Raw genomic sequence first — 13449 nt, forward strand, 5'->3', positions numbered from 1 at the left:
TTCTCTTTTCTTCTTTTCTTCTTTTCTCTCTCCCTGTCCACATATGTGTCTCTCACCCTCTCTTCCTTTTTCTCTCCATCATTTTATCTTTCTCATGGATTTCTGTCCCCACTTTTCTCTCTTATTCCAATCTGTTTTTTTCTATCTTCCTCCCAGTATCTCCTGTCTTCTTCCACATCTGTACCTTCTTCTTCTTTCTATCTTCCTCTCTTTCTCCCTTTTTCTCTTTCATGTCCTCCACTTGCCTTCTCAATCTAACCCCTAACATCTCCCTATGGAGAGAGAAAGATAGATAGGTTTTTATATAGGGAGTGGAAATAAAGAGAGGGAGAGAGTAAGACACAGCAATAAATTGAGAGAGAAAGGGAGAGGGAGGAGAGAGAGACAGGAAGAGAGGGGGAGAATGGACAGATGAGAGTGATATAGAGAGTTAAAGAATGTAAGAAAGAGTTAGAAAGGAAGAGAAAGATGGTGAGGGAGAGGCAGAGTAAAAAAGAAGTGATAGAGAGGGTAAGTTTTGTGGGGAAAAGGAAAAAAGAAGAACAAGACAGTAAGAGGGTGTGAGAAGGTTTAATGAAAAGAAGATGGAGAGAAAGAGGGAGATAGAAAAAGAGAAAAGGGGAGAGGCAATGAGTGGGGAAGAACAAGGGTGGAAGAGAGATGATAAAGAGGGGGAGAAATGAAACTGAGTTGAGGTAAGAGAAAAAGACTAAGGGAAGGATGATGTGACCGAGAGAGACATAGAGTGTGATAAAGAGAGACAGTGACGTAGAGGGAATATATATGGAGAAATGGGGAAGAAATACAGATTAAATCAGAGATGGAATGAAAAAGTAGAGAAAGTCTTTGTCTTCCTCTCTTCCTTTCTTCCTATTTTATTATCTTTCCCATTCATTCACAATCTCTCACTCTTTCTTCATCTCTCTCTCCTCCATCCTTCTCTATCAGTCATTCTCTACTCCTTTCCCTATCTTTTGCTTTCTCCATCTTTCTATTGTCCCCTTTCTCTCTCACATCTCTTTTATCTTTCCCCAGCTCCATCACTTCCCTTTTAGTCACTTTGTCTCCCTTCATCCTTTCTTTAATTTTCTCCCATTTTCTCTGTCTTCTTCAAAATCCCTTTCCCCTTTTGTCCTTCTCTTTCTCTACTTTTCTTTCCACCAACTCCCTATCTTTCTAAACATTGGGGAGAATGAGATTTATGAATAAGGAGGGAACAAATAAGCATAAAAAGAGTAAAAGAAAAGGGATACATGCCAGAGAAGAAAAGAGAGATAAAAGGTGAGAGGGAGACTGAATGAGTGAAAAGACATAGCATGAGAGAAGAGATAGAATGAGATAGAACAATAGAGTTTGAGAGAGGGATAGATAGTTATAAACAAAGAGAAATGAAGAAAATATATAGAATATGAGAGAATTACAGACAAAAGTTATAGAAAATAGTATGAGTTAGGAAGAAAGGGAGATGGGGAGAAAGTGAGTAAATAGATGTAATGAGAATAGAGGGAGAAGTGGCAGAGAAAAAGGGAGGAAGTAGTAGCAACTGAGATAAAAAAGAAGGTGAGAGAAGGAGGAGAAAAGGAAAGAGAACAAGAAAGAGGTGGAGAGAGAGGAAGGAAGGGAAAAAAGAGTCTACAAGGGATAAAAACAGTGAGGGATGGTAAGTGAGAGAGGCAGTAGGAAAGATAGATTGTGATGGGTAAAGAAGGAGAGATATTGAGGGATATACAGAAGAGAAAGAGGGAGGACAAAGACATGAAGAGAGGATGTGAAGCAAAAAGAGAAGATAGAATTGGTGAAAGAGAAGGAGGGAAATGGGGTTATAGATATTGAAGGGAGAGAAAGTTGTAAGCCATGTGAAGGAAAGGAAGAAAGAGAGGAGAGTCTATCTATCCTATTTTTCTTCTTACTCTTTTTAATCTTTTTCTCCCCCACACATCTTCTCTCTTTTTCTCTTTCTCCCTGAATCTCTAATCTATTCTTCTCTATTTCTCCATCTCCTTTCACCCCTTTCCCCCACTTACTCTCCTTTCTCATTTTCTCTTGCCCTCTCTCATTATCCTTTTCTACCCCTTTGCTTTTGACTATCTCCCTTCCTCTCTTTGTATTTCTTCCCTATTATCCTGGTCTGTCTTCCTTTAGCTCTATCTCTACTGTTATTTCCCCTATCTTTAACCCCCTCTTCTACTCTATGTCCCAATTTCTATCTCATTCTGCTCTGTAATTCACCCTCTAAATCTCTCATATTCCCTCTTTCACTCATTTCCATCACTTTCCTACTCACTTTCTATCTTTCTAACCTTTACAGTCACTCTATCACTTTCTCTCCATGTCTCTTTCTCTAACTCCCTGTCTCATTTTCCCCTTTTCTCTCTCTATACTTCTGTGTCTCTCCAGTTCTCCCTTTGTCCCTCTCTCTAATCCTTCCTTTTACTTTCACTTTTAATCTCTTTGCACAATTCCAAATTTCTTCTATTTCCCTCTTTCCTCCACAACTACACCCTTCTCTCCATTCTTCACTCTCTTCCTCCTACATTCTATTACTGTCCCTTCTCCATACTTAATCATCTTTCTCAACCTATTTCTCTTACTTTCTACCCTTCCTCCCCTAATATCTCCTACTCCACCATTTCTCCTCTCCCCACTTACTATTTTTCCAATTTATTTTCCTCTTTCCCTATTTTTGACTCACTATACTCACTAAAGAGAGGAAGACAAACTGAAAGAAAAGATGAGTGTGAGAGATTTAATCAGACAATGTTACTGAGAAAGGGGAGAGAAAGAAGAATAGAAAAATAAGCAAGAAGGTGTGAGTAAGAGACAGAGAAGGCTAGTGAGACAAGATAAGGTAGAGAGGAGGAGAGAGGATATAAATGGAGAAAGAAGGAAAGTTGGAGAATAAAGAAAGAAAAAATGAGAGGGAGAGAGAAAAAGAATTGCTGGGAACAGAAAGGGTACTCAAAATGGAGGTCAAGTGAAAGGAGGAAAATGAGAGTGAGAGAAAGAAAGGAAGAAAAAAATAGAGAGTGGAGAGATATGGAGTAAAAAAAGGTGATAGGAAGAGATAGGAAGAAAGATAAGGAGGTACTATGGGTGAGATTTAAAGCAATAGGGATGTAGTGATCAAGGGGGAAAGAGAGAGAGAGAGAGAGAGAGAGAGAGAGAGAGAGAGAGAGAGAGAGAGAGAGAGAGAGAGAACAGGTATAAATATAGAGAGAGAGGAAGTGAGAGAAATAGAAGATAAAACAGGCAAAGAGAGAAAAATAAGAGAAAAGAAAGAAATAAGAGGTTCAGAATAGAAGAGACAGAGAATTAGAGAGTTAAAAGGGGAGAGTAAGAGAGGGAAAGAGGGTTATAGAAAGAGAAATAGAGGAGCAGAGGAATAGAAGACAAAGTGTAGGATATGAAAATGAGAGAGAAAGAGAGAGAGGGAAAGGAGGTAATGAATGGAGAGGCAAGAGAATGTAAGTAAGATAGAAGAAGACAGAAGAGAGAAGACACAGTATGACAGAAAGCTGGAGAAAGAGTTATAGAAAGTGTTATAGTATGAAAGAATAGGAAGGGAAAAGAGAGAGTAAGTGAGGAAGAGAAAAAGTGAAAGAATTGAGAGAGAGAGAGAGAGAGAGAGAGAGAGAGAGAGAGAGAGAGAGAGAGAGAGAGAATAAGTGATAAAGGAAGAGGAATATAGAGGGGGTTAGACAGAGGAATAAAAAAGGGAGAGAGTGTGGTACACCAGCCTCTTTCTTTCTCTGCTTTCTCTCACTTTCTCACCCTAACTTTTTCTCCTCCCTCTCTGTCCCCATGTCACTTCCCTTTCACTTCCATGTTTTTCTTTGTCTATCCTTCATTCTCTCTCAGCCTCTCTCTACCTTTCTTTCATTCCCCCATTTTTATCTCTGCAGCTTTATCCCTTCTCATCACCTCTTTCATCCTGTCTAACTTTCCTTGTGTCTCTCTCAGTCTAAGTCTCTAACCATTACTCTCTTATTCTCTCCTTTGCTCTTTCTTCCACCAACTATCTCTCTTTTTTCTTTTACTCTATTTCTTGCTCTACCTTTGCTCTCTTACTTTCCCTCTATCTTCTCTCCTTCCTTATTTCTCCTTCCCTATGTATTTATCCCATTTTCTTCTCTTCATTTTGCTTTTCTTTTCCTTGTCTCATGTTTACTGTCTTTCCCGCTCTCTTCATGTCTCACTCTCCTCCTCTTCTTAGCAATTTTACTTTCTCCATTAATCCCTCACCTCCTCTCTCTACCCCAAATCCCCAGGCTTTCTCTCTCTCTCTCTCTCTCTCTCTCTCTCTCTCTCTCTCTCTCTCTCTCTCTCCCCAAAGGTCTTTTTCATCTCTATTTCTTTCTCTTCTATTCTTCTATCTTTTTCCCCATCTGAAACTTTCCTTCCTTCTATCTTCCTTCTTTACTTCTCTTTTTTCCTGTCATTCCTTTTTACCCTCATTTCCTGTATCTCTTCCCTTTCTCTCTCATTCTGTCTTTCCCCATCCTTGACCCCATTTCTTCTCTTCTCTTTATTTCCTTTTATCTCTCTCACACTCTTTTTCCTCTATCTCTTCTCTCTATCTCAATTTGTGTTCATCTCCCTTACTCTGTCTTTTTCTCATTCTCTCTCTCCCTCTGCATCTATTTCTTGCTTTCTCCTACAGCATCCTCCTACATCAGTTCCCTCTGTCTTCCCCTTTTCTCTCTCCTGGTCATTTCCTCTTCCTTAAGACAGAGTGAGTTACAATTTGGAAGAATAGAGAAGAGAGGGATAAAAGTGATAGTGATAAAAGGAGAGAGATAGAACCGAAGAGGAAAGAGAAATCTGGGACATTGAGACAGAAAGAGAAAAAGAAGGGAAGAGAAAAAGAAGGGAAGAAAAAAGATGCAATGAGGAAGAGAAATTGTGAAAGAAAAAGACATACATCAGGGAAATGCAAATCAAAACAACTCTGAGATTACATCTTGCACCCATCAGAATGGCTAAGATCAAAAATTCAAGTGACACCACATGCTGGCAAGGATGTGGGGAGAGAAGAACACTCCTTCATTGCTCATGGGAATGCAAACTAGTACAGCAACTTTGGAAATCTATCTATTGCTATCTCAGAAAAATGAGAATAGGGCTTCCTAAAGACCCAGCTATTCCACTCCTTGGAATATACCCAGAAGATGCTCCAGCACACAACAAGAACATTTTTTCAACCATGTTCATAACAGCCTTATTCATAATAGCCAGAACATGGAAACAGCCTAAGTGTCTATCAATAGAAGAATGGATAAAGAAACAGTGGTACATATATACTATGGAATATTAATCAGCTATTAAAAACAAGGAATTCCCGAAATTTGTGGACAAATGGATTGAGCTAGAAATGATCATAATGAGTGAATTAACCCAGAAGCAGAAAGACTCAAATGGTATATATTCACTTATATCTGCATACTAGCCCAAGGGACATGTCCCACAAAAACCTTCACTTACCAGGAAACTGAGACAGAGGGAAGGACATCCTATTGAGACTCTAGATGAGAGAGGCATGGGAGAATGGCAAAGTAGAAGGATCCAGAGGGTCCTAGAAACCTACAAGTAGAACATTATGATAGGCAGATTTGGGCCCAGGGATCCCGCTCAAACTAAGGCACCAGCCAAGTACAATTCAGGCCGTAAACTTTAAACCCCTACCCAGATCTAGCCAAGGGTAAGAACATTCTCCATAGATGAGTGGAGAGTGGGATATGACTTTCTCACATACTCTGGTGCCTCACTTTTGACCATGTCCCCTGGAGGGGGAGGCCTGGTGGCACTCAGAGGAAGGACAGCAGGTTACCAAGAAGAGACTTGATACCCTAAGAGCATATACAGGGTGAGGAAATCCCCCTCAGGAACAGTCATAGGGGAGGGAAATAAGGGGAAAGTGGGAGGGAGGGAAGAATGGGAGGATACAAGGGATGGGATAACCATTGAGATGTAATAAGAATACATTAATAAAAAATTTTAAAAACGAAAAAGACATAAATATGTATATTGATACAGGGAGATAGTGGAGTCAGAAACAAAGATGGATAAATACAGAGAAACTGTGAGAGGAATAGAAAAGGATATGTAGATAGAGAAAATGAGAAAGAAAGAATAAAGAGTATGAGAGAATAAGAAAAGAAGAAATAAAAAGAGATTGAGACAGGATGAGAGGGAGGAATGACTGTTATAGAGAGGGAAAGAGAAAAGGAGAGAGAAAGAGAAGGAAAGATAGGTGAGGAGGGTTAGTTTAAAAGAAAGATGCAAACAGGGATAAAGAGTGGGAGTGAGAGATGGAAAAGAAGTGAGAGTGAATGGAGAGAAGAGAAAGAAAGGAGAAAGTTGCAGAAGTTAGGGGAGAAAGAAAGAGAGAAGAGAGATGGTGAGTAAAGTTGAGAGGAGGATAGGTAAATAAAAGGTGAAAGACAGAATATGAGTCAGAAAAAGGAAGGGAGAGAAAGAGGCAGAGAATAGGAAGGAAAGACATGCAGAAGGAAAGAGTCAAGGGAGAAGTAGAAAAAGAAAGATGGATAGTGAGGAGAAAAGTTATAGGAGGGAGAAATGGGGGAATGAAAGAGAGCAAGGAAAGGTATCCCATTCTCCTGTTTCTAGCTCTCCTCCCTCTCTCTCTGTATCTGTCTCTGTCTCTGTCTCTGTCTCTGTCTCTGTCTGTCTGTCTGTCTGTCTGTCTGTCTCTCTCTCTCTCTCTCTCTCTCTCTCTCTCTCTCTTGCTCTCTGTGTGTGATATTATATACCTTTTCTCTGATTCTCATGTCTCTGCCTCCCTCTCTAACCATCCATGCCTTTTCTTCCCTTCCTCCCTCTCTTATTCCCTTTCTTCTATCCTCCCCTCTTTCTTCCTCTCTACCTGTCTCACACAAACTCTCTCCTGCCTTTTTGCTCCTCTTTACTTCTCTCTCCTCTCTGACTTACTTTTTTCTCTTTCTCTGTATATCTTTCACTGTCACACTTCCTCGTTCTTTTTCCTCTTCTCTCATTTTCTGTCTCTCTGGCACTTTTTCCCTCCCTCTTTCTCTCATTTCTTTTTTCTTTGTCCCTGTCTTCCTATGCATCTCCCCCTTTTCTCTCTCCATTTCTTTATCATTCCCACCTTCCATCTTTCTCTCACATGTCTCTCCATTCTTTTCTTCTCTTTACCTCACTCTCTGTCCTTTCTCCATCTTTCTGTCTCATTCACCTGGTATCTTTCTCCCTTTATAGTCCCTCTTTTCTCCCCTTTCACTCTCTTCATTTCTCACAATTTCATTCTCTCCATTCTCTCTTTCACTGTGTTCTTCTCTCTCCCCTTCTCTCATTACTTCTTTTTCTCCATTTATCCCTACTTCTTTCTTCATTCTACCTTCTCTCTTTCTATTTCTCTTTTCTTTTCTCTCTGTATCTCTCTTTTCACTTCCTTCATTTCACTCCCAATCTCTCTTTCTCTTCCTCAATTCCTCTTTTTTCACTTTCTTTTTGTTCTTTTTCCCAATACTGCCTTCTCTGTCTTCCATTTCCCCGTTCTCCCTTTCTCCTCTTCTCTCCTCTTTTTTCTCTACCATTCTCGCACTATTTTTTTTATCCATCTTCATGCTCCATCCCATCCCTCAGAGCAAAAAGTGCTACAGAGGGGAGAGAGAGAGAGAGAGAGAGAGAGAGAGAGAGAGAGAGAGAGAGAGAAGAAGAAGAAGAAGAAGAAGAAGAAGAAGAAGAAGAAGAAGAAGAGGATGAGGAGGAGGAGAAGGAGGAGGAGAAGGAGTGAGTCAGTGATAAATGGAATGGCACCAAAAGACAGAAAGAAAATGAAACTAGGAGAGAGAGAGGGGGATGAGAGTATGAAAAAAAGACAGAGCAAAAGTGAGTATGAGAAAAAGGAGGAAGAGAGATAGAAAGGGAGGGAGGAAGAGAGCTAGGAAGAGATAGCTAAGGAAAGTAATAGAGTGTTCTAATCCTCTATCAATAGATACTGAGAGACAATGGGAGATAGAGGGAAGGGAAGAGAGAGAAAAAGAGGGCAGAGAACAAGGAGGGGAGATAGAGTAGAGAGAGGTAAGAGAAAAGATTGAGAGATAGCAAGAGAAGAAATGGATAAAGAGGGAAATTGGGAGAGGAAAGAGAAGGAAGAGAATGGTAGGATGCAAGAGAGGGTAGAGAAGATGGAGAGAGAAGGGAGGGGTATGAGATGTAAAAAGAAGAGAGGAGGGTTACATAGAAAAGATAAAGGAGAGAGGGGTGGGGAGAAATGAGGGGGAGAGAGGAGAGAGAGGAGAGAGGGATGATGAGGTCACAGAGCATTAGAATGTGATGGTACAAGAAAAGGCTCAGAGCTTTGAAGAATTCACTAGTGTTGTCAAGAAGTCTCTCAAGCAGGAGGGACAACTGGTAGCTCTGTGTCCTTCTTGGCTCTCTTGGAACAGAGAGCAGCCATTCTGGGTTCCTGCCAAGATACTGGTCACTGGTTAACTTGAAGACAGCATTGCTGGTTAGTATATGGCCTAGTCTTCCTTGTTTTGTATTTTTTTAATGTGGATAAATATATACATAAATTTTAACAATAACTATCATGTATACAATTCCATGGCAGTAAGTACGTTAACAGTGCTGTCGAATCATTACGGTATCTCTTTGCTGACTTCCACAGCCCTAATCAACCACCATTCTACTTTATATCTCTCTAGAATTGATCCTACAAGGGACCTTTCTAGTGGAATTTGATCAGTACTTGATTTGTGACTGACTTATTTCACTTAGATGAATATCCTCAAGGTTCATCCATGATGTCAACTATTTGAGAATTTATCATCCTTCCAAGGTTAAAAATAAGAAAAGATTTTTACCTTTTGTAAAGACAGGCCCTAATTTACCATGTAGCTTAAGTGTTAAATCCTTGGCTGTAAGATGATCATGTTATTGAAGGTTTGGGACAATTAAGAAGTTGTGTCATAGCTACAGTAAACAAATACCAGAGGCTCTGCCTATTTATATTTAAACTCTAATTAAATATTATGTTGTGATTCCTGTCCATTATGAGGTAAGTACTCTCTGTCACATTCACCTTCTGCCATGATGCCATCCCTCACCACACACACCAAGAATAAATAATGCCAAGAATGGGTGATTTACATTAAAGACTCAGGCCCTGACTAAGATTAAGAAACATAGGGACTATGGTTATAAAAAAAATAGATAGGCAAGGACAGAGAGATACAGACACAGAGATACAGAAATTGCTACCATTGCCAGGCACTACAAGAAGTAGTAGATCACACTGAAATTTGAAAGCCCACAGAAAAAGTAAACTCAAAATTCAAAGTTCAAAGTTTGGATTCTATTGAGTATCTTCTTACACACACACACACACACACACACACACACACACACACACACACTCTAGACTTTTAACATAAAAAAAGAAACAGAACATCATCTCAAAATTCAAATATATCTTGTTTTGTATTTTTCTAACACATTTTATGACAGTCAAAAGAAAATAAATAAAAAAATTATACTGCAGTATGTACTTAATATTCTCTCTTTACTGAAAATTTGCTTCCTGGTATAAATTGCCCTAGTTTCAAAATTGTCAGTTGTCATCTAGTGAGATGTGTGGTAAATATTCAAGTGAAAGGATTGGCTTTAAGGTAATGTATATCAAGTAGTAAACTGTATGTACCAGAATCAGCTAACCTTTGATTATTGTGAAATTATCAGGAAATACCATGACAGTGCCCTTTTACCTGGCTTTTCAGGCCACACTCCCAGAAGCAGATCTTAATGAGAAAGGCCTACTTTTTCAAACACAAGATTCCATTCTGATACTGCTCTTCTTAGCGGCACTGCCTAAGGCTGAAAGATGTCACTCTTACATGCTCCTGTATTTATTTTCAGTTTCCAAATATTTGATGCTAGGATGGTCTTTTTCAACAAAGTTGCCAATCACCAAATAAGAGGTATCGCCTTGGCCACCATAGGATGGATAATGTGCATCACGTCTATGAGCCTTCCACAGTGGAGAGTGTGGTACATGGAAGAACCCATGCTTTCGTACCCAAGCATGGCATTTATAGGTATGTGGAGGTCCTGTATCTGCCACCACCTCGACAACTCCAGCCACCTAAGAGTTTGTCATCGCTACAACTACCATGACACGCTTATTCCTTTGGATATCCGGGCATCTCAACATCTGCTCCTAGTTGCAAACATTATTGGTCTGATTGGTACAGCTTCTGCTGTCCTTGCTCTACAGCAAGTATTCTCGAAGAAGCCAAGGAAGAATGACAATTACAATCCATTTGTCCTTTCAGCCGTTCTCAATGCTATTTCAAGCAGCTTTATTTTTCTTGCAGTTATGTGTAATTACTTCTCAGTGTCCAACAAGGAGGGGGTAGCTTTTATCCCTTCTTTCCAAATGCCAGTTTTTTACTATGCTCAAAGAGGAGGAAGTGCCATGGGAGTGGCAAGCATAGCTGCTATACTGTTTTTGTTAAGTGCTATGATTTTTATTTCTTACTGTCCTTCCTTGGAAGGCGGTATACTTCCTGATGTCTGAAAATAAATTTACAGCATGCAAAACCTTGAAAGTCTAAAATTCTTGACAGTGGCAATGGGTGCAGGGACAGGGGGATAATGGAAGGTATTATTGAGTTCTTTAACTAGATTTTCCATGGACATCAAATCCTGCCCCAGGTAGCCTATGACAGAAAATGACAAAATGACACCTTCTAACATTCTTTCTTATTTGGTTCATGACTTCATTAGTTGAGTTGTTGGATTTAGTCTTTATTTTGATTTTGTTTCCTGTTTTTTTTCTGGCCAATTGTGCAATAAAATCAAAGTTTTAATTATTATTGTTCAAGGTAAATAATATACAAACATAGTTGCATCAGAAAGGGTTCCAAAAAGTAACAAAATTTATAGAATGAATCTTTATCACTCATAAAATGTTCTCTCTCTCTCTCTCTCTCTCTCTCTCTCTCTCTCTCACACACACACACACACACACACACAAACACACACACACACACACAAACACACACACACACACACACACACACACACACACACACTTATTAGAATGACTTGCAGGCTGGAGTCAAATAATGTCTGGCTACATACAGAAAGTTTAAGAATCCAGTAGTTGGTCAGTCCACAAGGCTCAGTTGCTCTTCAGTATACACTAGAATCTTTATGTTAGTGAAGGAATGGACTTGCTAGCTAGGTGAAGGCAAGCAAACAGCAAAAGATTTCCTTCTTCCATGCCCTTATAGAGGCTTCCAACAGAAGGAGTATCCCAGATTAAAGTTTTGTCTTCCCATCTCAAGACCTGGATCAAAGGCACATCTTCCCCATCTCAAAAATTATCCATAAAATGTGTATATTCCTATCTTTAAAATATGGATTAGAAATGGGTCTTCCTACTTCAAATAAAACAAAAATCTCTCACAGCTGTGTACTCTATTTTTTGGCTTTAGTTCCAGATATCGTCCTGTTGACAAGCAAGAATAACCATCAAAATAGTATTTATTAACATGAGTATCATAATTCATTAACATCTCACATTGTCCTCTGAATTCAGTGCTAAAAACAAAAGCCAACCTATTTTCAGTGCCATAATAGTTTTTCTCTACCATATGAACTGTTCTAAAATACATTAAGTTGAAAAACTGGTGTAAGGGATGTTCCCAAAGCATTATAAGACTCAATTCTTTTGAAGTTTTTATTTTTCCATAGTTTTGTTGCACATAATTTACTCAGTCTGCCTTTTAAGTTTATGATTGACAACACTTAGACATACAGATATATTTCTGCAATGTCCCCTTTTGCATCCTACATTGTGATTTTATGGCCTGGGACTGCGAGGTCTTCAATGGGTACCTGTGGAGGGGGCAGATAAGTGGGGGGACAGGAGACACAAAGAAATAAGGGCAGGTCTGGATTCTGATCAAGCCCCGTTTATTGAAAAGTTTCACAGAGTTTTTATAGGCACAGGGGCATGGGTACTTGCATAAGCGAGAGTTGCTATGGATATTTAACTCTGGAGTGCTCCAGCAGGTGTCTACCTTTACAGCTGATGTAATCACAGAAGATAGAGAAATTCCAGAGAGAAAGGGAAGTTGTAAAAGATGGAGTTAGTCAGGAAAAAGTTCCCAGAACTGCTGCTCGCAGGCAGCTGGCCTTTAATCTGATTTTACCAGTAGTCTTACTGAAAAAGCTAGTTTATAGCCAGAAAGAAGTAGCTCTTATTATGAGCTTTGGGGGGTCTTAGAATGACCATCCCCCACAATAAACCACAACAGGTGTCTAACTGCCAAACCATGACAGGGTCAGCTGGCTTCTGGTAAATGGCAGACTGCTGGAGAAATAGGAACCTAGGCTCTGACAAGATGGAAGAACATTGGCCATATAGCCCGTCACCAACAATTTTAATGATTTTGTTTGCTGAACTAGAATCAATTATCTTGTCAGTTAACTAACTCTGGGTGAGCTCTTTGAAAAAAAGCTCTCTGGGTGGTGCCATGTACTTTATACTGAAGGTTATACAGCTGTCTTATACTACCTGCCACTTAGTGATACAACATTTGATGCAATTATTGGTGGATACTTGAGGAGAAAGCTTATCCTCTCCTAAGTATCATGGTTTCTTCAATTAATAGTTTCATCTCCAGGTGTTCCATGTTTGCATCAATGATAAATTAGCATTCCTCAAAGTCCTACTCTGATGTGTCTCTAATTAGCTTTTGGAGAATTTTAATTCACCTAGTATGACTGGTCATTCTACAACCTGATGCATATAAAGATGGTGGTGTAATTGCTTCATCCTTTAACTCTAATTAATTTCAAGAATTAATAAAAATACACAGTACATTGGGTCTTGTTTTTACATTTTTTTTTTAATATTGACTCAATTCTTGATGTTTCATGAATGAATTCACTTTCTCCATTTTTTAAGGTGTGGAAATGATCAAGGCCTTGAGGTGTATTTACACAGAACATTAGTTGTACTCCCCATGTTTCATCCCAAGCACTTATAAACAAACAAAGGCTGAGAAGTTTTCCCAGTGGTTAAGGGCACTTGTTGCTCTTGCCAAGCACCTGGAGTTTGATACGTAGCAAGCACATAGTAGCTCACATGTGCCTGTAACTCCAGACCCAGGGAATCTGACACTGTCTTTGGTCCTCCATCAGTACTAGATGTGTGCATGGTGCACAGATATAGATATAGGCAAAATATTTGCACACATATAATAAAATAAAATCTTCAGAAAATAGAAAACATAAATTTACTCTAACTATAGGCCGTGGTTTTAGATTCAATAATGATCAATTCATGACCAGGCATGATTACATGTACTCTATGTCCTTTTCTCAATTCATGTCTTGGATTAGCTAGTGATACAGCTCTAGTATGACTATGCCATTCAATAATTTTTTATTGTA

At 39.3% G+C, this 13449-nt stretch overlaps 1 protein-coding gene across 1 annotated transcript; it reads left to right on the forward strand.

Annotated features, from left to right (window-relative positions):
- Positions 1–8369: 8369 nt before the first annotated feature.
- Positions 8370–10561, forward strand: LOC311601983 (claudin-34-like; the record flags this gene model as incomplete). The annotated part of the gene is made up of 2 exons (XM_084789721.1): positions 8370–8494; positions 9901–10561. The coding sequence occupies exon 2, from the start codon at positions 9923–9925 to the stop codon at positions 10559–10561; it is 639 nt and encodes a 212-aa protein (XP_084645847.1). The 5' UTR covers positions 8370–8494; positions 9901–9922.
- Between the last annotated feature and the right edge of the window lie 2888 nt (positions 10562–13449).

The sequence above is a fragment of the Acomys minous genome (genome assembly GCF_964271855.1).
Source record: "Acomys minous genome assembly, chromosome: 7".
Lineage (NCBI taxonomy): Eukaryota > Metazoa > Chordata > Mammalia > Rodentia > Muridae > Acomys > Acomys minous.